Source organism: Martes martes (assembly GCF_963455335.1).
Source record: "Martes martes genome assembly, chromosome: 1".
Taxonomy (NCBI): domain Eukaryota; kingdom Metazoa; phylum Chordata; class Mammalia; order Carnivora; family Mustelidae; genus Martes; species Martes martes.
The window spans coordinates 113,333,018-113,356,370 of NC_137888.1; the positions used below are offsets into that span (position 1 = coordinate 113,333,018).

Genomic DNA, 23,353 nt, shown 5'->3' on the forward strand with positions numbered 1-23,353 from the left:
CCTTTAATGATCAAATACCATTTTAATCAAATTGTTGTATAACTATTTAAACAAACAGCATCTCTATTTTCGAATGCATGAGTTGAGTCTAAAATTTCAGATAATACTGAGATAATACCTGAGATAAAACTATAATGAATACCTTCATACACATAAGTTTTCTCTCTCCTTTTGGGTTATTTAAAAATATATGTAGGCTCAAAAATGGAATTCCTTAAAGAGTATGAGAAATTTTACACTCATTGTATACAGTTATATGTGTGGGTGTGTGCGCGTGTGTTTGTATTTTTTAAAATTTGGTTGATCCCTTTTCCCAAAAGACTTAGAATACATGAATCTTTTTTTTTTAACTGTCCCTTTTAAAAAAACAATAGTGCCTGAAACTTTCACTGAGTAGGTGAAGTCATTTAGTGACACTGAGTAGAAGAAAAATGCTATAGAGGAAGACTTTCAAGGGTAAGAATTGACTAAAATTAGAAATGGCTTCCTTTCTCTCTTAATTAAGGAAGCCCTTCTGAAGACAGTTCTTCACTCGAAAGGTCTCATTGAATTTTAGAGCTAGTAGGTCACCTGGTCTTGTCTCTACTAGCTCATGAGAATACTAGAAAAGTATAACACAATGCCTTCATGGGAGATTACATTAGAGTTAATTTAATGTTTTGCTTTTTATGCTACAGATCCTGAAAGCACTCCTATCCAGTCTTTAGAGAATTTTAGATCACTCTCCACGGAATTTCCCCCAAAGAGAGCATGTACAGCTTTTACAAAACCTTAATAACTATCACTTTTAGGGACAAAAGAGGTTGCACTAAAAAACAGGCATGTGTTGAGAATGATACCTTTTTTTCCCTAGAAAGAAAGAGATGTATAGAAATCACTTTACCTCTACAAAGAAGGCCACACAGAATTGGATGAGGACTACCACCAAAACTGAAACCCTCCATGATGTCAGGGTTGGGATGAGCTGTTAAAAAAAGAAATACTTCCTTTATGCTTTGCATATCTTCCATTTTCAAACAAAATATCTTAATGATCTTGTTTAATTTATATTTGTAACAAGTCTCTGAGCTTGGAGGGTGGGCATGGCTTTCTCCACTTCATGGATGAGGTCAGTACCTTGCCCAAGGATTCAAAGCCAATCAATAAATGGCAAAGCCAGAATGCAAATGAGAATTGACTGCCTCTGGGCCTGTGCTCCCTTGACTGCCTGACAAGAGACTTCGGAAAATGTGCTCTGGGTCACACACACATGAGACAAAGCACTTTGGAACCTGTGTGTCTCTCTTCATTTTTATCTTTTCAAATACAGGAAAGAGAATACAAGACAAAGTCGTTCATTTAATAATACTATTACTTCTAATCCTCCCAAAGTAAAATCTACCTGGAGTTCATTCTTTCAGTAAAACTGATGTATGAGTAAAACATAAAGGGGAAAGAGATTCAAGTTGCTTTTGAAACTAGGTGGAAATTTTCTGAACAAATGGTCCCAACCCTGAATCTAATGGCTTGATGGAAGTTGAACCCACTCAACCCACCTCCTTTTAAGGACTGAAGGGTGCATACTGACCACCAAATAAAATTAGGTAACAGGTGTGAACACTACAACTTCCCATGCTGCATCAATAGCAAGAGACTATTCACACAGCGCCCTTCTGACCCAAAGTAAAAGATGGGGATTGAGTTGCCTTTAGGACGAAACCCACAGACCCTTCACGGTGTCCAGATGCTCACTTGCAATTCTCACCCCTAGTCTAATATGGGATATTTCAAAGTAACACTTTGTTATTTCTTCCCCCAAGTACAGACAGACTTTCTGAGGGTTGTGAGACACAGCCTGGGAGCAGGCTGTCTGGAGAAGGTTGTAAGGTGTGGTAGGGGGTCAGATCCTAGTGGAGAACTTGGTCCTTGCCCTCCCTGTGGCCCTTGCCCTCATCCTGGGGGTCTCTTCTCCATCTCTTGGCTTGGACGGCATCTGTCATGTTGCTTTGGAATCATCTGCTTGTGGGATGGTCTTCCCTCCTAGTCCCTGAACTACTTGAGAGCGGTGCCCACATATTACTCATCTTTGGAGCCCCAGTGCCAAGCATGCGCTAAAGCTTCATAATGTATTGTAAGTGACTAAGTGGTCTAGGTTTTCATTTCCTAACTGCGTTTCTGTCCACAGCCTCTCTGCTCTAGCATGTAGCCTTCCTGCCATCATCTAATTAGTCGTCCTTAAAAGCTCTGCTGAAAAAAACCTGTTTGGATATCTTCAATGACTCCCTGTTGCTTTCAGAAGAGAGCCCAAACTTCACTGACCCTCTCCATCCAGCCATGCCTTCATCACATTCCACAGCATGGTGCCGCCATCTTTGCCAGTCTTACAGGTATTCTGTGAAACAAGGCTGGCTTTTGATTTTTATCTCTGCCACCCTACATTCTTTTGCATTTCCAAGACAAAAGAGTTTCTTCCAGCCCTCTCTGCTTGTGCTCAGGCTGTTCTCCTGGTTAGAAATACCCCTACCCCTTACCTAGCAAAACCTAGCCTATCCTCTAGACACAGAGCACATTATGCCTCCTCCATGAAGCCTCCCATGATAGCCACAGGCCCCATGAGAACTCCTCCTTCCTGTGTTCTCACTTCTATGTTACACCCTTTTGAAGCATGGGTGGTCTCATGTCACCACATCATCATATCTCTAGGGTGGGACTCATCTTCACAACAAAACTATAGATTGCAAATCAAGAGTCAATCCTTCTCTTTTTTTATTTCTCCCACAAGTCTGGCTCCAAGAATGGGTTCAATGACCTCTTCATAAATTTTATTTTAACTCACTGCACCCCAGATTAAGTGATGTCCACTGAAATAAAACTCCCTGCAGTCAATGTCTGACAGAGAGAATATGATTGGCCTGTGCGTCTACTTTTTCTTACTCCTTACAACTACATCATAAAGGATTTCTACTATATGTCAAAAAAACCCCTAAAATTGAAGAATTGGTTATTATTGTGTTAATACATTAATTTATTATATAAGTATAACATGGAAGGATAAAATATCCACACATAGTATTTGAGGTGTGAAGAGATAAATGTTCTTGACTGAAAATATAGATCATCTGAAAACAATCAGAGGGTCGCATATGGGAGAGCCAGGTAAGCTATTTGTTATTTTAGTAAATGAGAAGAGCCTCACAGTATTAAAAGATCAGAGAGAATATGGTAATAATTAACGGTGCAGATATGGTTTCATCGCACATGTGAGTCACTGAAGATGTGATAATGAATAGCTCTTACCTCCATTCCACGGTATATATCTTGAAAGTCAGAAAACAGAATGAAAACTGTGAGGCCCAAGGCAGACATCAGCAGAAATGAAAATATATCTGAAGAAACACCAAAACATTATTTTTAGATGCTAAATGAATGTTTCATATAATTTGGCACACACTGCAGAACCAATGATCTCTGTTGGGCAAATACCGGATACATCTTCAGATGTTTTGATATATCCTCATATGCTTTAAAATATGTTCTAATGCTTACAAGACAAAGGCTGTATCGTAACATCTTTCTTTGAAAGGCGAAGTGCAGAAAACTGCCAATTAACTACGGTAAACTCCATAAAGGAGTCACGTCAGCTGAGAAGTCCAGGGGGGCTAGGACACCCCGCAGGGACCAGCTCATGTAAATGGTCCCCAGAGAGGCCCTGACGCTTTATCACTGCACAGCTAGTGAGTCATGCATGAACGGAGAGTCAGTCCTCTCGGCACCACTTCGTTCTTTCTTGTTGCCTAGAGAATAAGGTCCACGGTCTTCAACTGACGTTCAAGGCCTCCCCAGTTCGATTTCAATCTGCCTTTCTGATCTGCTCTCTGATGCCTCTTCCTTATGTGTCTTAGGGACGTTAAATCACACAGCTGCCACTTCCACAGAGGCCTTTGTTGACAACATACACTGTGTAGGTGATATTTTTCCTGTCTTGGCAAGTTCCAGTTTTTCTTAAAAAAGCCCAATTCAGATACCACTTTTTTTTTAAAGACTTCCCCAGCCTCTCTTACAAAGTTTTATTTCATATGGTTATGGACCACTCTGCTTTGCCTGATCTTCCTTTATGAATCTACTAGACTGTAACCACTTAAAAGTGTCTTTGTATGTGTTTTTCTAGGACTCTGAATGGAAAGAATGAGCAACTCTCCTGTACATCTGCTGGGTTCTTTCTCTCCAACCAGCCCAAATGGCTTTGCTTTGGGGAGCTAAACTTCCCAGGATGCAATGTGCCAGCACCACTGTTCTTAACCCTCCAAGCCCCCCAACACCTGTGTCCTCAGAGCTCTTGGGCACTTTGTAGATGGTGCCTTAGAAATGCTTTTGGTAAGATTAGCATCTTCAGGCCAAAACAGTAGCATTTCATCTGTGTTGCCATGATATAAATGATTCTTACAAGCCTTAAAATTCATAAACAAACAAGCAAAGTAGGTTTTCTCTTATATTCTCTCCACCTCATTTACTCCAGTGTTTATGGTCTGCCAGCCCCCAACTCTATAGAGGCCTCTATAACCAGAAATCAGAAGTAACTGCCCCTCTACTGCTGGCTTTATCCTTTTTTTTTTCTTTCTTAAGATTTCAGAGTTCTGTTTTCACCCTTGTGCCCAACATGCACCCACATATTCTTCCAAGCTTCACTTTATTTATTTATTTATTTATTTATTTAATTTTATTTATTTATTTGACAGAGAGGGACAGTAAAAGAGAGAGAGCACAAGCGGTGGAGCAGGGTGCGGTGGGGGGGGGCAGCAGAGGGAGAGGGAGAAGCAGGCATTTCACTGAGCAGGGAGCCTGATACGGGGTTCGATCCCAGGATCCTGGGATCATGAGCTGAAGGCAGATGCTTAACGACTGAGTCACCCAGGTGCCCCAAAGCTTCACTTTAGATACACAACTAGATGCAGCCCCTCCCAGAAGAATACTCGGGTTTGCTTGGAAGAGGTGTGAGGCAGACAGAAGAAAAGCAGGAGCTGCGGGGTTGCTTATTTCCCAAAATAAAGTGACCTGAGTAGCTTGGTGATAAGAAGAGCCCAGACGGGGCTGTGTGCAGTTTTCATTTATTCCATTGTCTCCATGTCCCAGGGACCCAGCTAATGGGAAGAAGAGGATGCCCCTCAAGTGTCCAAGCTGATGAAGGCCCGGTCATCACAGGAACCAACTGAGTGCTATGCACATCACACTGTCCTCAGACTGATGATCTGAAAACCAGGCCAGGTGGGTGCACAAATGACCATTGTGGAAGCAAACGCTTAAGACCCTCATTTAATTCAGCTTTGATTAGAAAACATAATGAAGAACCGGATGAATGTTGCCTCCGCTGATCAATCGCTATTGATGAGGAAACTTGAAACTCTTTTTACATAGGTGATTTGGAAAGACAAGTCCTTGGCAAGGCACTACAGATTGTTTTCAGACCATGAAAGGGAAGGGATCGCAAATATTCATACCTACTTCCATAAAAATTAAATTTGTATTTTTTTCTATATCTCATCATCATAAAGTTGATCTCCTGTCCAAGTTATTAAGACAGGTACAGACTTGTCTTCTTTTTTTTTTTTTTTTTAAGATTTTATTTATTTATTTGACAGACGGAGATCACAAGTAGGCAGAGAGGCAGACAGAGAGAGAGGAGGAAGCAGGTTCCCCGCTGAGCAGAGAGCCCGATGCGGGCCTCAATCCCAGGACCCTGGGATCATGACCTGGGCTGAAGGCAGAGGCTTAACCCACTGAGCCACCCAGGCGCCCCTAGACTTGTCTGTTATATCAAAACAAAATCGTTTCATATTTTAATAGTAGTTCCAAGACTTTTGAGAGTATGTGATTTATTTCAAGATTATGTTGTTAAACTATTTGTTTATAAAACTTTTTTATTTAAAATTAGCAGTTAGATTTGACATAGAACTTGAATTCACCCACAAACTCTAAGTCAATATGTTGTAACTAATCCAATTCTCACTTAATTCAATTAATGAAAAAAGAGTTTGTAGCTACTGTTCAAATTAAAGTGCTAGCTAATACAATATATCATATCCTCCTTACAAAATATATTCACAATTTAAAAAAGGGACTATAAGTGATTAACCTTAAAACATAAAGTGAAATCTTGATTGTTGTGAGAAGAGCTAAGGGCATTACCAAAATGGAATCAAAATTAAGAAATCTCACAAGAAATTCAGGAAGAAGTTTATAGAATATATAAAATTAAAAGGAGATATTAGCATGTTCTCAAAATCTTTGACAAAACAGCTATACAGAAAAAAGGTGGGGTTGTGAAAACAAATAGAATATAAATAATTACTAAAATTAGTTTAATGTAGTAAATGTATGTTTCTAATTTAGAAAGAGGAATAAGGCTTACTTTTCTAATATCTATGACTTATTTTGAAAATTAGAGGTTACAGGTTGTGCCATGGGATGGCATAACTGTAGTAAATTCTCTAAAGCAAAAATTTTATAGACTAGATTTTCTGATCATGATAATGAAAGTAGAAATTATTAACCAAATTTAAATGAAAAATCCTTTCCAACATAGAAATTTAAAACAAAATTCTAAACATATGTTGGTTAAAAAGGAAATCAAGTCCATTTCATTTGTAAGCTACTGATAAGAAGAGTAGTAGGAGAATGAAAACAAAATCTCTTCCCACTTGAAGATGAGAAATTGCTATTCTGAAACTAGTGGGTCAAAGAGGAAATTCAACCATAATTAGGCACATGAAAATGTAAAGAACGTAACCCAAAATAAAGTTCTTGATCTTGAATGCTTTTCTAATTTCGTAAAAATAAAAGAAAATGCATACATTATGAAGTCAATTCAAACATTACAATTTTTTTCAGACAAAGAAAGAAGGGGGAAAGAATGGGAAAAACAAAAATTAACAAGTTAGAAAATAGAAGACAGAATTATTAAATTTTAAAGAAAATAAATGAAAATACATTTCTGCTAAGAATAATGAAACCAGGGAAATGGGAGGAGTAGAGGAGAGACTGTGGACTCTGAGAAACAAACTGAGGGTTTTGAAAGGGAGGGGGATGGGAAGGATGGGTGAGTTTTCTGGTAGGTATTAAGGAGGGCATGTATTGCATGGAGCACTGGGTGTGGTGCATAAACAATGAATCTTGGGACACTGAAAAAATTAAATTAAATTAAAAAAAGAATAAATGAAACATAAGACATATAGGATGAGAACATTACAAGTTAGAGAAGGCATTAAAGTTAAAAGAAAATACCACTCAAAATCTGATGCTAAGGTTAGATAATCTCAATGAAATAGAATTCTCCAGACAAAAAATATTTTTTATTATTTAAAAAACAGTTTAAAAAGAAGATAACTTAAATCAATTCTTTAAAAAAAAAATCTTTCAAAGGAAGGATTTTGAGCCAGATGATATTACTGGGTTCTTGCAAACTGCCAAGGAATAGACAATTTCTATCTACAAAGTATTTTTTCTGGGAAAGAAAAAGTTGAAGAGTTTTCAAATCTAATACTCATACCTAACAAAACACTGCACAAAAACATCAGACCAATCCAATATAAAATGCAGACATTAAAAAACTATAAAATTCAATTTAGTAAGAGTATAATCCACCACACATAAGTAGGGTTTGCTCAAGAATATGAAGATAATTTAATAAGTTTATTAAAATAACAGATTCTAACAACGGGTCAAAAGGAAAAAGGAGGCATCATCATCTCAGTAGGTGATGGGAAGACATTTGATGAAATACATATCCTGTTCTTGGTTTAAAATGTACTTTTGATTTCATGGAAATAAAAAGGTATTTTCTTTACATGAACCAATATTGAACCAATATTTGAAATCATATTTACAGGTGAAAACGACTGAAGTATTTTTATTAAGGAGTAGAACTCTTTGCTACCAACACAATTATTTAATATTATCCTGAAAATTCTGGACTGTATACTAAGACAGAAAATATAAATAAGCAATATAATCACTGGAAAAGAAGAAGAAGCATTACCTGCAGATGATATTAATTATCTTTCTAGAACACTCAAGAATCAAGGAGTAATAGCAAAGTTCAAAAAGGGTTCTGGATAGAAAATAAATGTAAACAACACTATAACTTTTACAGGTATTAGTGACAACCAGTTAAAAAAAAATGTGATGGGGGTCTGGGTGGCTCAGTAGGCTAAGCCTCTGCCTTCGCCTCAGGTCATGATCCCAGGGTCCTGGGATCAAGCCCCACATCGGGCTCTCTGCTCAGCAGGGAGCCTGCTTCCTCCTCTCTCTGTCTGCCTCTCTGCCTACTTGTGATCTCTCTCTGTCAAATAAATAAATAAAATCTTTAAAAAAAAAGAAAAAGAAAAAAAATGAAGAGTAATGAAGATACGCCAATCTTACTACTCATTAAAATTTATTATAAAACTATAGCTAAATGAATGAAACTATAATTTTTAGATCAAGAATAGACTGGTACATTAATGAGACAGAAAAGATAGTCTAGGAACTAATTAATTATATAAAAATTGGTTTGTAGGTATATAACATATATAAATATAATATAGGAGTGCCTGGGTTGCTCAGTTGGTTCAGTGCCAACTTTTGGTTTCAGCTTAGGTCATGATCTCAGGGTTATGGGATCCAGCCCTGACGTGGGCTCTGAAATCAGTGGGAAGTCTGCTTGAAGTTCTTCCACCTTCCCTCTCCCTTCCTCCCTTCTCTTCGCCCCTACCCCCACAGTCTCTCTTCCTAGAATAAATAAATAAAAATAAAATATTTAAATATAATATAAAAACTCACATAATATAAATTATGTATATAATAAAGCCATACATATACATGAATATGTATGTATGCTAAGGGTGGCATTATATTTAATTAAGAAATAAATGATCCAAAGAAATATTAAGTAATAAAATCTTCTGGGAAAACTAGTGATTACTTGAATAAAGTAGTTTGAGTTCTCAAACTGTATGCCACTATTAACCTTAGATTTACCTCAAACTATATGCCACTATTAACATTAGATTTAAAAAAAGAATGGATTAAAAAATAAAAATAAGCAATTCAGAGAAGAAATGGTTAATCTTATGAAAGTATGTTCATCCTCACTGATGACTAAAGTATTGCACAGAATGGTTAAAGTAACTTATCCAATGTTATGAAGCTACTAAAGAGGTCAAGTTGTATCTGAATTGATTAGAAGGTCTTCTACATGGGCGCCTGCGTAGCTCAGTTGGTTAAGTGCCTGCCTTGAGCTCAGGTCATGATCCCAGGGTCCTGGGACCCAGCCCCGCATGGTGTTCCCTTCTCAGTGGGGAGCCTGCTTCTCCCAATCCCCCTACCCTTTCTCCCACTCATGTACTCCCTCCCACTTGTGGACTCTCTCTCAAATAAATATTTTTTTTTAAAAAAGAAGGTCTTACAAAATACCTAGACATATACAAATGTGCTTAAAATCATTCTTGATGACTCACAAAGGGACAGGACTCATGTGACCATTTAATAATGCATCTGTTTATCTGCCAATGAGGAGGTTACTGCCCATGCTTCTACCACCTATGAAAGTGTCCTTCAATACTCAATTTTTAAAAATTTAGAACAGAACTATATTTTTAATTACAAGACAAAGCTGAGAAAATAGAGAAAACTGAATAAAATAATGAAAAATGTGGATAACTAGAAGGGGAACTTAGAAGAATGAATCAAGTCAACAGCATCATACAACCAGTAGAAATGCCAGTGCTCAATTCTGGCATTCAGCCATCCGTTCACCACTGACCTGAGACTCTGGGAAGGTGGGGAAATGGAAAGAAAATGTGAAAAGAAAAATTAAACTTCATATACTCACAGTTTGTGTAGATGGGTTTTCGAAATGGCTTTCCCTTAGAAAAGATAAATGCCACCGTGATGCAGTTGATGGTGGCGATGGGCCACAGTGTGGTACTCTCAAAACTTAAAATTGAACCAGGAATCAGAGTCGCATTTCCAGTCCCATTTCTCTCCAAACTCACATTCGTTGAGAAATTACTTTGGTTGTCCAGAAAGCACTTACTACAAAAGAATTGCCAGCATTTATGGGATCTTTCATTCTATTTTTATCCAGGTGGTAGGAAAAAAAAAAAACTTCATCACTACCATGGGATCTCAGGTTTCAAATTGCTCCAGCCAGAAACTACCAGAACATATTTTGTTCACTTTTTGCAATGACAAAGCGGAAATAAAATTTAAAACAAGTCAAAATTATTCTTTGTCTAGCATTTCATTTAGAACAAGTGATCTGTCTTGAAAGGACTTGGATGATAAATTTCTATGGCACTCCTTTCAATTCAGAATGAATGAACCGTGACTCTGTGTGTGTGTGTGTGTGTGTCTGCGTGTATGGTTAGGTGTGTTGTATGCATTACACACGTGTGCCTGTATGCATGTGTGTGTGTGTGTGTGTGTGTGTGTGTGTGTGTGTGTTGTTTTCTCTTCTGTGGACGAATGTAAGCCTACTAACTTAGGCCCTCAATTTGAATCTGCCCACTCCAATCCACTCTCTTACTGAGGATCCAAACAGGACCCTCTCCTGCTTCTGAGTGTCTATGGCTCTATTTTGCTAATAAATCAAGTTCCAGCTTCTCAGGAAAACTCAGATCTGTGTACTCTGGTCTCTCTCGGCCTTCCTTCCCTTATCTTTTGACAGTCTTCCTATGCTCCTCATATTCCAAACATAGGAATATTTTCTGTTCCCCAAATATCACAGTTTGCACACATCTGGGTCAGGTACTCTATTCCCTCTCCACCCCTTTATCTGAAAGGCTTTGTCTGTAGTTCACTGGCAAGCATAACTACAGGACTCCATTCTTGCCTCTAACACTGAATTTAGCTCACTGTTTTGCAATTATTCATTAGCATATTTCTATTTTCCATCTCAGGGATGAGAGTTCCTTAAATATGAACTGTCTCTTTTGGTTTTATTTTGTTATTGTTTTACTCAAATTTACAAATCCTTAGCACCTAGCACAGATATGCCACAGAATATTTGCTCAGAAAAGTATTTAAGAGATGGGTTTTCCCAGTCCAGATTGATCTATTAGCAATATTCATTTTTTAAATAATCAAACTTACAAATTAGTTTCTATCCACTTTCTTTTTCAGCTTGAAACTTTTTACTCTTATAACTTATTATAGATGAAATTAGTTCCCAAGAAATAGACTTAAGTCTTTTAATCCTTGGTTCCCTAGGGTCCTGAGATGTGCTTTCCATAGAGCAGAGGTTCAGTGACTTTTTGCTGAATACATTAATCATCAGTAGCCACAAAGTGTTTTTGCACAAAGGGGACAGATAGACCAAAGGCCTGAATTATAGGGTTTAACATAAAAGTGTATCTAATCTGTTATACTTACATTGCAGATAAGAAAGTTAAGGCATAGCATGGCATAGCCGTTAGTGATAGAGGTAGGACTACCTATCGATCACCCTTGGGGCTATACCTTCTTGTCCTCCAGATTCAATCAGAATTTTATCTCTGAGTACACACACTCCAATTAGGAGAAAAATCTTGTTTTGAGAAAAATCTGGTTATGAATTCTCACTCCAAGTAATACTTGAATTGCTGAATTTAGGATCTCAATGACAATCTTGGACATCATTTGATAGTTTTTAATCTTTCACTGATTCCTGGGGCTCTGGCTCCTTCAGGATCACAGTAGAGTGCGTGTAAAGGAGTTTGTACAAGCCTTACTTCAAAAAGAGCTGCTCCTTTTCCGCCTTTCCTTTGGAGGTCAGGCAGGTTTTGTCAGAAAAAACAAAGTTTGCATATCTATGGCATAGTTCACTACATTTTACCCTTAATTTATAGTTAAAGACTTGCCCTGAGTCTAGTGTTCAGTTCAATCAGAAAAAATGGTACCATCAACTAACATATTATTCATTTGAAAAATGCAAACAAATTTAAGCAAATATATCTTGTAAAACAGGGGTCAGCTGACTACAGCTCATTAGGTCAAATCCAACTCAACACCTCTTTTTGTAAATAAAGTTTTTTTTTTAAATTAACACATCATATATTATTTGTTTCAAGGGTACAGATCTGTGATTCATCAGTCTTACACAGTTCACAGCACTCACCATAGCAAGTACCCTCCCCATCTTTTTATAAATGAAGTTTTATTGGAACATGGTCACACCTACTTTTTTACACATTGTCTATGGCTGCTTTTCACTACAACAGTAACACTGAGTAATTACAACAGAGATTATCAGGTCCACAGAGCCTAAAATGTTTACTGTCTGACCCTCCACAAGAAATGTTTGCTGACCTCTGGTCTATATGATCTCCAAACCACCAGGGAATGACTACATTCATTCAGTCAACCAATGGTTGGATCTACACATCAACAACAAATGTGAAGATCTTTTCCCACCCACTGCACATGGCTCACCCCAGGACTCTACCCATTAACTGTGTTCTATACGGTCATTGGTATTTTGCAGTGTGGAGACGCATCTTTCGTTAATTAAAAAGTTAGGGACTAGGGAGGGGGGCAAACTATAAGAGACTCCTAATCTCAGGAAACAAATTGAGGATTGTTGGGGCTGAGGGGAGGGATAGAGTGGCTGGGTTATGGACATTGAGGAGGGTATGTGCTATGGTGAGTGCTGTGAAGTGTGTAAGACTGATGATTCAGACCGGTACCCCTGAAGCAAATAATACATTATATGCTAATAAAATAAAGATCTATTAATTAATTAATTAATTTAGGGTATATGTGCAAAACAAGTTGTACAATGACGTTGGGGGCTCATTGTACCACCTTCAGAAAGGAAAACTAAAAAACTTGAACTTTACCTGTATCTGTAGACCTCACAATACCAGGGCTGCTGTTTCACATAGAGAAATGCACAGATTTGCACAATGCAGGTGAAACAGGTGTTCAAAAAGACTGAGAGCAGCAAAGGTGGAGAGAGGAGCTGTCCTGCTGGTCGGTAAGGAGCCAGCTTTGGGTAGGCATGAGTTGAACTCACTGAAAAACAAATGCATTTTCCCCTATTATGATTTCATTATTGACAGTAAAAATTGGGATGCATCTTATCTCGAGACTTGCATTAGGGTTCAGAGTCAGCAAACATGAATGAGGCTTTATATCTAGATAAGCACATTGCCTAGGTGCATATCCAATGCTACCAGCCCTTGCCTCTTCCATGTTTTTGTTTCACCTTCAGAAATGAAAACCAATAGGTTTAAAAGTTCTGCTAATTGTACATTTACCATATTTTGTGGTGCAAATATTTTCTCCATAACCAGACTGACCAGGAAAGGTAAGTAAAATAGAGTGTGGCCTTTCACATGAATAAGCAGTGCTATGATCTCTCAGTAGTGGTGGGAAGGGGGGGAGTTAAGAAGAGGAGCATAAAGGTCGCCTGGGTGGCTCAGTCAGTTAAGCATCTGCCTTTGGCTTAGGTCATGATCCCAGGGTCCTGGGATTGAATCCCCTGTAAGGCTCCTTGCTCAGCAGGGAGCCTGTTTCCCCCTCTGCCTGCCTCTCCCCCTGCTTGTGCTTGTGCTCTCTCTCTCTGAAAAATAAATGAATAAAATCTTCAAAAATAAGAGGCATCAGGCTAGATTAATCTTCATATACTGGTGATTTTTTTTAAAAAAGCACACATTTTATTATTCATTCAGTCAACATTCTCTGAGTACTTCAGTGTACCAGGATAGATGCTAAAGGTGTGTTCTGTTCCATCCTGGTTAAGTCATAAATGGAGAACTGCTAGAACACATTACACCTCGTCAGGGAAAAGAGCTCATAAAATAATCTTGCTTCCAGATGAGAGTGTTAAAATGTATTATAGTTTTGATCCTAAGGTGTTGTTTTTTTTTTTTATTTAAAGGTTTGACAATAGGCAGAGGTTAAATAGAACAACTATAAGACAAGATGATAGCATTCTTCTTAGAAGCCACATATTCTAACAAGCTGATGAAAATGGAATGTACTTTACTTCTTAGGGCATCAGAGGAAAGAAGCACGGAAAGGTCAGGAATTAGATACAATGCATTCAAAGGTTTACATTATAGTCAGGTTTCAGTTCTGATCTTCATATCTGTTGCCTTTCCCTTTTTATAGCTGATCACTAGTTTCTCTGATGTAAAGAAGAAAGTAGGGTACATATGATTAGGTTTGGGTTCATGCATGTAGGGGCAAGGCAGTAGGAGCACGTGTCCAGTTTGGTATGATAACACTCTAAAGTAGGTCTTCAGTTTGCTCAGTGGGTTCTCGGGTAATCACGTGGACTCTCTGGTACTTCATTTTCTCATGTAGAAAGTGAATGTGTAGGGATGTCTAAATGGTCTCCAAAGTCTCTCCCGACTCATTTACTCTAAAGCTCTATAACTATCTAAGACGTTAGCTTTACCAATTTAATCAGTGTTTCCCCAGGAGGATGCTAGGCTACAGGCCATGAGGTATGCAGAGATGAAGAGGACATCTCATTTGCCCTGAAGAGCTTGAATTCTGATGGAAAAACACAGATGGGTTGTGTGATAAAGAATTTGGCTGACCTTTATTCCCAGTTCCTGGGATGTATCCTCTAAATTGTTGGGATTTCTTGAGCTGACAAAAGTGTCTTTTTATTCATGGTAGCCCTGATGGTTTATGCAAACAAGATCACAGATGGTGGGCCCAAAGAAAGTTGGTGATGAAGTGATGACTCAGGATGGAACTGGCCATGTCACAAAAAAAGCTAGAGATTGTGATCAACTTCATGGCCAATGATTCAACCAAACATGTCTACATAAGAAAAACCCAATAAAAATTCTAGACAAGACACCAAAGTTCAGGTGAGTCTGTTGTCACCATATTGTCGCCATGGATGTGCCAGGAAAGTAGGGCAAACGGACACTCCAGGAAGAAGACAATGGAACTGTTGAGACCCTCCCAGCATGGGATCCTTTCACCAGACCTCACCCAGTGTGTTTCTCCCTTCGACTGGTTCTGATTTGTATCCCTTTGCTATAATGAAACTGTAATCCTATGTAGACCACTTTCCTGAATTCTGTGAGTTATTGATATGAATTACTGAACCTGAGGAGAAAATGAGAACCCCCAAGTTTGCAGCCAGCTGGTCAAAAATGTGAATGGGACCCCAAACTTATGGTTGAGGTCTGAAGTAAGGACAGTCTTAAGGATGTTGTGCCCTTAACTTGCGAAGTTTGGCCTCACTCTGGGTACTTGGTGTGAGAAGTCATTGCATGGCATGCAAGGAAGGGGCACACAGTGTGGCCTCTTGTCAATGCAAAGAGACTGTGCTCTGGCCACAGAAGGCAGAGGCTGCCATGCTTGGAGTTTTTTCCATGTTCCTATACTCAAGGAAGAAGATGGCTACAGAGCGCATGAAGAGGCTCTGGGTGATGGAGAAAGGTGCAACACTATCTCTATGCATTTGGCTCTACCTCTCCAGTCCTCCCTTTCTCAGACGCTCACCGAGTTTCTGACTTTTCTTTTACCCAGACACTATACTGGCTTGAATTATTGGCCTCATGGTGGTAGAGTGCACTTTACCAGCCTTTAATTTCGGTTTCACTGTGTGATTTTCTGAGGCTAAAGCAATGTTTGCAGAGGTATCAGGTGTGCTTGTGTGGCCAGCCTCACTCTCTGTGATCACAATGAGAGCATGCCCAAGTCTGTCATTCCAGCCTGGCTTCAGAATGAAAAATGTGGAGCAGACCTGAATGAAACCCATAGCCTGGACCAAAACCACCAGATCTACATCCTAAAGCTGATCAGATTCAGCTAACCTAGATGAGCTGAATGACAGTCTATCTACAGAGCAAAAGTGGGTATTGTAAGCCACAGAATTTTGGGGAGAGGTTGATTATACAGTATTATTGTGGCAATAGCTGATTGAAGAAGAGTCCTTACATAATGAATATTTTAACTCTTTCCATATTAAAAATTCTAATGCTTTCTGATAGAGAATCTGAATATCTGACCACACACACACACACACACACACACACACACACACAGACTAGCATTTTAGGGCCCCTATTATGTTCCAGAGGCTCTGCGAAGTGTCTTACAAACATTATTTCATTAAAAAGCAATGCAAGGGGCATCTGGGTGACTCAGTCAGTTAAGCATCCAACTCGTGATTTCTGTTCAGGTCATGACCTCAGAGTTGAAAGATCGAGTCCTGCTTTGATTTCTGTGATGGGCATAGAGTCTGTTTTGGATTATCTCTCTGCCCCCCACCCTGCCTCTCTCTGACCCTACACCTTGCTAATTCTCTCTCAAAATAAATAATAATAATAATAATTTTTTAAAAAGTAATGCAAAATAGGTATTTCATTTTTATTTTACAAGTGAAGAAACTGAGGTTCAGAGAAGTAGGGTCCTTTATTTAAAGACCCATAGTTTGTGAGCAACAGGGTGGTAATATAAACTTAAGTCTGCCTAATTATAAAGACCCCATTCTCTGCTCTATAGCACATTGCAGTAGTGTGGATTTCCTGAACTGAAAAGGATAAAATGAGGAGCCCTACAATGCCAGCTTGTTATTTCTCAGCAGCCAGAATTTTTCTGAATAGTCCAGGTTTCCTTAAAATGGTGATGATATATGTTATCATACCGTATGCAGAGGAATGTAAGCCTGTGAAGTGCTCTATTTCATTCAGAATTAATCATTCCCCCTTCTGAGTTTCCACAGCCCATTACTCATTTTGCTGCTATGTAGTGAGGATGTCTTGCATTAAATCCAGTCATTTACACATGCACTCAGCAGACCGTGCGCTCCCCGAAGCAGGAAACCCTGTCTCATCCCACTATCTGTCCCTAGCTGAACCTGGTACAGGGCCTGCTAAGTAGGAGGACATTTTTGAAGTCTACTTTTTAGTTGTTCAGCATCATTTGGGTATAATGTAGGCATGCTTTTCCTAAACAGTTGGCTTAGCTTTATGTAAAGGACATTTCAAGTCACGTACATCAAATTTTCAGAGACTCCCAAACCCACCTAAACTACACACAAAATTTTGAATGTGCCTCATGAGATTTTTAAGGTGAAAAGACCTATGTCTTCCATGAGATTCTCCAAAGGGACCAAGACCCCAAAAATGTGAGGAGTCCCTGAAGCACTGATGGAATTATGTAAGAGAGGTATTTATATAATGGATGGGTTCCCTCCCACGGTCTTCTCTGGACACTGTCTCCTTCCATATGCTGAAGTGGTTGGCCTAAATCGAGCTAAATTACATGACCTCATCTTTATTTACAGAAAGGACTGGCTTAGAAGTGGACATTTTACCCAAGTTAGGTCAACGAATTTTCTCTCCAAAATATTTGCAAAGGAGACACTGAGAGGCTGAGCTAATTAGCTGTCCAAAGACAAACAGAAAGGTTATGGAGGTTCAGCAGGAGAGTCACCATTTAGGGTCATTTGCAAGGTGAATGAGTAGAAGTCACACAAAAACAGTAAGAATAGAAAGAAGAAGAAAGAGATAAGATGGCCTCTTGGAAATAAAAAAGGTGGCCTCTGTTTTCTACTCTTTAGTGCTCTAGACCTGCTCTGACCCCAGGTGCTTCTGAGTTTCTATTCTCAGATTTTTTTCTTTTGAGAATTATGTTCTTAAACATCCCCCTACTTCTTTTTTCTTGATCTAATTTGAGTGGGTTTTGTTAAAAAGAGTAGAGATGCAGCTAGAACGATTTCCTTTTAAAATGACTTCGGTAACTTTTAGGGTCAAATTGGGCTTTAAGACATACATTTTCTTAATTGAGTTCTCTGACTTCATTTTACTTTTCTCCTTGATTTCCCTTTAACATATTATATCTTGTCTTATTAGCTTCCTTTGTGTTGCCTTAAAACCTATGGAAACAAGACAAAGTATATATAGATAAGCAAGTACCTAAATTAATTAAATATATTATGGTGTTGTCTTTGTCCTATACTAATTCAGGCTTGAGGTCAAAAGCCCTAATCCCGGAAGCTGGAAAGGCAGGTCCCTTGGTGAGAGTGATTTTACATTGATCGTCTAATTGCCAATGGCTACTAACATCTGCAGATAAATGTCCACAGTTCTCAGCCTGGAAGTCAAGTTCTGTGATCTGATCTGACTCACCTTTTCAAATTTTATCTCCTGCTATTTCTTTTCACATACCCTACAGTACGGTCAAATTCAAAAACTCATGTCCCAGCTCTCTCTTGATCATGCTGCTTCATTCTACTTGAATTACCCATCCTTTAGGAAAAGATTTTTGAAATCCGTCCCATCTTTTTCTATTTTGATGCAAATGTTACTTCTTCCATGAAGCAATCCTTAGTATTTCTCTCTTTTCTCCATTGCTAGCTCTTCCCTAACCCCAGATTTTCAGCAACAATCTCTCCTTTCTCTGAACTTCCAAAGCACCTGTTGTTTCTCTCTCACTCTCACCAAGGTGCCTGCCTTCTCAGGTTCCCAGATTAGGGCTTTTGACCTCAAGCTTAAATTAGTATGAAACAAAAATAACACCATCATGTATTAATTAATTTATGTACTTGCTTATCTATATATAGCCTGTCTTGTTCCCACAAAATTTTATAATCTCTCCTTTCTCTGAGCTCCCAAAGTATGCATTGTTTCCTGACACTTACTACTTTTGACTTGCATTTCCTTATTCATGTACGTGAATCCCCCACTAAACTATAAACTTCAGTGATCAGGCTTTTTATGTCCCAGGCACCTATGTGCCTAACATATAGTAGGAGATGAACACATCTAAGAGGATATTAAATGGGGCTTTTCCTTTGTTTGGGCCTTTCCTTGCTGAGCCTTATATTTGCTGACCATGAATGGTTAATGCTAACTGAATGAAAAGAGAGATGACGGCCTATTTCCATTGTACCCACTCAGAGGGATCCATACTGGTCTCTCAACTGTGAGCATGCCCCTAACCCCAAGAAATTACCTATGCCCAGAATATAGAAAACTATAGAAATTATTGAGAGATTTTTAAAAGGGAATTGTGAAGAGCAGCAAAAACTGTGATTTGCTTCCTGACATCACTCCAATCCAAAATGAGGGGAGGTCATAAGAACCCCTCCAGGAGAGACCTGAAGTATTTTGGGAGGCAGAGATTAGCTTGCTCATTCTGGCTGCAATACCAGAGGGAAAGACAGAAAGCAGCAGTGAGAGCAGGCTACATCCACCATCTAGTAGGTCAGGTAGAAACAATGGAAATGAGCCAGGCTAGAGTTGTCTTGGAATGACTCTGTCCAGTGTGGGTAGAGAGCCGAGCAGTAGAAAAATGCTTCATGGTGCATATCATTAGAAGGCAGCTGCTCAGAGGAATCCCGAGGCGTCAGAGATTGAGAGCACCACCCATGTCAGGGAGTAGTCTAGTCCAGGGTAATTCACAGGAATTTCTGAAGAGCCCAAGAACTCACCAGTGGGTCCCATGCCAATTTAAATCAAGGACACTGCTTCGGCAATATCGAATATTTTTAAGCAATTTGTATGATTTACTTGTGAACATGAATTTTAGACGGCTGCCATGTTAGAGGGCACTGGATAGGACAGACTACAATACCTGCATGTAAGTAAAAAGTCATTTGCTCTTGTTGCTCCCAGAGTCCCTGAAGCAAGAGTGGAGAGTAAGCAACACAAGCAAAGTGGAGACCATGGCCTTCTCTCCCACTGCTTGCTCCAAGGTCAGGCTTGATCTAGAGGAAGAAAAAGTCTGAACTGGGTAAAAACATGAAATGTTAGCTTACAATGTCTAGACTAATGTCTAAAGATGAGATCATTTTAATACCTGATACTGACCAGGAAATGATCTGTCCGTGGGATGACTGGGCTTGCAGGGATGGAAAAACAAGAGTGATTGAAGGCAGAGGATAAAAAAACAAACACTGAGGTGCATGGGCGGCTCAGTCAAGTTAAACATCCAACTCTTGATTTCACCTCAGTGTTGTGAGACTGAGCCCCTCATCAGGTTCCGTCCAGCTCAGAGCCTGCTTGAGATTCTCCCTCTTCCTCTTCCTCTGACCCTCCCACCATCTCTTTCTGTTTGGTTTTTTTTCTCTCTCTCTCTGTCTCTCAAGCAAATAACTAAGTAAATAAAATCTTTCATGACTCTGAGATCAAGACCTAAAAAGAAAAAATAAATAAATAAATAAATAAAATCTTAGAAAAAATACCCTGAACACACTATCCATATTTTTGGATTTCTAATCAATCTACTTGTACTTAGTCCTATTTTGTTCAAGGGTTCACTGAGTTAGCCAGTCATTTTGAAAGAATAAAAGACTAGGTGCAAGGTGATAGCATGCATGTTGGGACAAGGACTTACAATGTGTGGCACACTGCTGTATACTTCACATGCATTGTTTTGTCCGATCCTCTCAACTCTAGGAGGACATCTCATATCAGGAAATTATTTCATGAATAGTTTGCCAAAGTTCGCAGAGACAGGGAGTGATTGAAAATGGCCATGGCCTTCTCCACCATGCTACTGGCTTCTAGCTTAGCTCCTAGAACTTCCTGGTGTGTTTTTGGGTTTTTTTAAGCACCATCGACCACGTTCACAAATGAATCAGACGAATTACTTAAAAATGTCCAACACTGCAAAAGCAATATCACTGATTCAAAATGTTCCAGTCATGTGACTATTAATAACACACAGAAAAATATGTTAATGGGCTATGAATATATATTTCAGCCTGAAGAATCAAAACTGATGTTACTTACATCTCTAATGCTAGTAACTTCTGTCATCGGGTTGATATAATAAACGATTTCTGTATCAGTTTCATGTTTTAAGATGTTACATGAAATTCTCAAGGTTATTAATATCCTGCATTTCCTGATGTCTTATCTGTTAGTTTTCATAACACTTCCATTGTTGAACAAGGAAAAAGAGATGACTATGTCATTCTTTTTCTTTGCTCTCTGTTGAGGTAGTCACCTTTCTTGCTTATTAAGAGTTAGTATGAAGCCCTGAGTTCTTTGATAGGAAATAATTTATCAGTGTCATCTCAAAGGAAGGAAATGATCAATAGCTTCTGTGGGCCACACCTTGTTTTTGATAGAATTCCTAGAATTAAATGCTAGCATTTGTTTCCACATGTCAAAGACCTAGCAAAAATCTGGTTTTATGTCAATGTGAATTATAGCTGAATAATAGAAAGTGACCTTTGGGTTTTAAAGATTTCCCTTTCTAGATTTCTTGTACATTTTTTTCTATGTAAAAGACACACACCTATGAAGAACTCAGAATACATTGATAATTTTATGAGGCTAAGACCTATTTGCTATCAGGATGTTTTAGTGCCCAATCTGACTCAACTTACTTCAACACCTCTTTCAAAAAGCTCACCGGTGATGTGGTTTTAGTACATAAAGGTGCATCTTTCTCAGAAGCTTCGGTTTGTGTGAGCATTTCTGGAGTGTCATGGATAAATACAAATAATTCTGTTTACTTTGCTAAAACACTTACTTGTTAAACAGACCATCAAAGTAATGGCTACATCTTGCATGAGGTACTGGTAATTCCCAAAGAGCTGCAGTTGCTGAAAAGGAAATAAAAGTAAATATAAAGGGGTGCCTGAATGGCTCAGTCAGTTGAGCATCCAACTCCTGGCTTTGGCTCAGGTCACGATCTCAGGGTCATGGGATTGAGCCCCACCTCTGGCTCTGCACTCAGTACAGAATCTGCTTGCTATTCTCTCTCTCCCTCTGCCTATGTCCCTCCCTCCCCAGGCTCTCTTTCCCTCTCTCCCTCTCTCCCTCTCTCTCTCTAAAAATAAACAAATAACTAAATCTTGAACAAAAAGTAAATGGAAGAGTTGCTTCTGCCATTGCAGCATTGTTATCACTGCCAAACTCTTTCTGAAAGTATCAGGAAGTAACAGTTATTTTTTTTCCTCTTTAAAAAGGAAGTAATTTACCTACAACCTTTAGCATCTCATTGGAGAGAATGAAACCAGATCACGATTTTTGCAGTGTTTACCTTAATTCCATATTAGCAATGAGAGTCAGCCAGTTGGGAAACACCCTCTTTATTGGCCACAGTAATCTGGCAGCTGCAGTCTCAGCCTGGACAATTGAATTCTCAACATAAGAAACCCACTGGGAACGTCAAACTTAAAATTTTGAAATCCAAGCCGCAAATCATTCAACAGGTATTACTCTCCATCTTTATCCATAGATTGAGTTCACAATATCGTTCTCTTGGGGTTCATTCACTTTCACAAACTGAACAAGTACCCGCTACCCCAAGTAAGCCCATTGCAGACTTCAGTCTGGTGTGCTTGACATCCTAGGTTTGCGTAAACACAGAACCTGTCTGAAGTTACGTTTATGGAGTCATATATAAAGGTCAACTCATTACCACCAGAAACTTACTTTGCCATACCTGTTGCAGCCAGCTGTTTCTCTGCTTCATGGCTGCTGACTGAACACTAAATTATGATTTGAACCATTGGGGACCACATTTATGCGAATAAGAAGTATTTATGGATTTTTAGAGTGTGAACCCAAGACCCTGAAGTTTCTGATTAAAGGTTTTTGGTGGGGTGGGAGGGGCACACCTTGGTGGCTCAGTTGGTTTAAGCATTTGCCTTTGGATCAGTCATGATCCCAGAGTCCCAGGGTTGAGCCCCGCATCAGGCTCCCTGCTCAGCAAGGAGTCTGCTTCTCCTTCTGCTCCCCACCCCACTGGTGCTCACTCTCTTTCTCTCTCTCCCAACTCAATAAGTAAAATCTTAAAAAAAAAAAAAAAGGTCTTTGGGAGACACTTTTATTTAAGTCTAGACCATCAGAGTGAATGGCTGCAGAGTGGCCTATCTCTATGTGGACATGACTTTATGCGTAAAGACTTAGAACTGAGAAGTCTTTCATATTTTTCAGAAGACATAAATTGTTCCTCATCCCCGTAAATTGTTCCCTAAGGTTCTCACCCTCCAACTCTCTCTCTGTCTTCCTATATTTCTTCTTCATATCCTTTCCTTTCTTTCCCCCTCAGAATGCAGGTGAGATAGAACAGGGAGAAATCTTCCAAGGCAGCCTTAGTTTTTGTTTTAGAAGCTGCTTTCCTAGAACTATGGAGAACTTTGGAAATCTGCCAACCTGATTTCCCAGAGGCACATAAGGGCTTGGCCAAGGGCAAAATCTAAGGTGTTCTTAGCGATAGAGGTAGAACTTGAATCTAGGTTTCCTGACTCTCAACCCAGTTCCTGTTTCTAATCTGCCTGGTTGCCACTTAGCCCTCTGTGTATGATTCTTTCTTTTTTTTTTTTTTTAATTTTTTGTTTCTTTTCAGCGTAACAGTATTCATTGTTTTTTCACCACACCCAGTGCTCCATGCAATCCGTGCCCTCCCTAATACCCACCACCTGGTT

The 23,353-nt window shown here is 39.1% G+C and overlaps 2 protein-coding genes across 3 annotated transcripts in view; one reads left to right on the forward strand and one right to left on the reverse strand.

Moving 5' to 3' along the window:
* Window positions 1-10,232, forward strand: part of PLAAT1 (phospholipase A and acyltransferase 1) — a 33,301-nt gene extending 23,069 nt beyond the window's left edge. The window contains exons 5-6 of one of the 2 annotated variants that reach the window (XR_013966690.1): window positions 5,110-5,241; window positions 10,100-10,232. Coding sequence is in view for 1 of the 2 variants with exons in the window: in XM_080800941.1 (XP_080657067.1) it covers window positions 5,110-5,121 (12 nt within the window). In the remaining variant the exon portion in view is untranslated. Of the gene's footprint in view, window positions 1-5,109; window positions 5,525-10,099 lie in introns of those variants that run through there. The other variant, XM_080800941.1, reaches the window with a different exon arrangement.
* The window catches only part of ATP13A5 (ATPase 13A5), a 104,221-nt gene that overhangs the window by 1,275 nt on the left and 79,593 nt on the right, over window positions 1-23,353 (reverse strand). The window contains exons 25-29 of the mRNA XM_080801015.1: window positions 21,451-21,523; window positions 12,831-13,005; window positions 9,845-10,047; window positions 3,277-3,365; window positions 884-964 (exon numbers count right to left, since the gene is read on the reverse strand). Of these exons, the coding sequence (XP_080657141.1) occupies window positions 884-964; window positions 3,277-3,365; window positions 9,845-10,047; window positions 12,831-13,005; window positions 21,451-21,523 (621 nt within the window). The remainder of the gene's footprint in view (window positions 1-883; window positions 965-3,276; window positions 3,366-9,844; window positions 10,048-12,830; window positions 13,006-21,450; window positions 21,524-23,353) is intronic.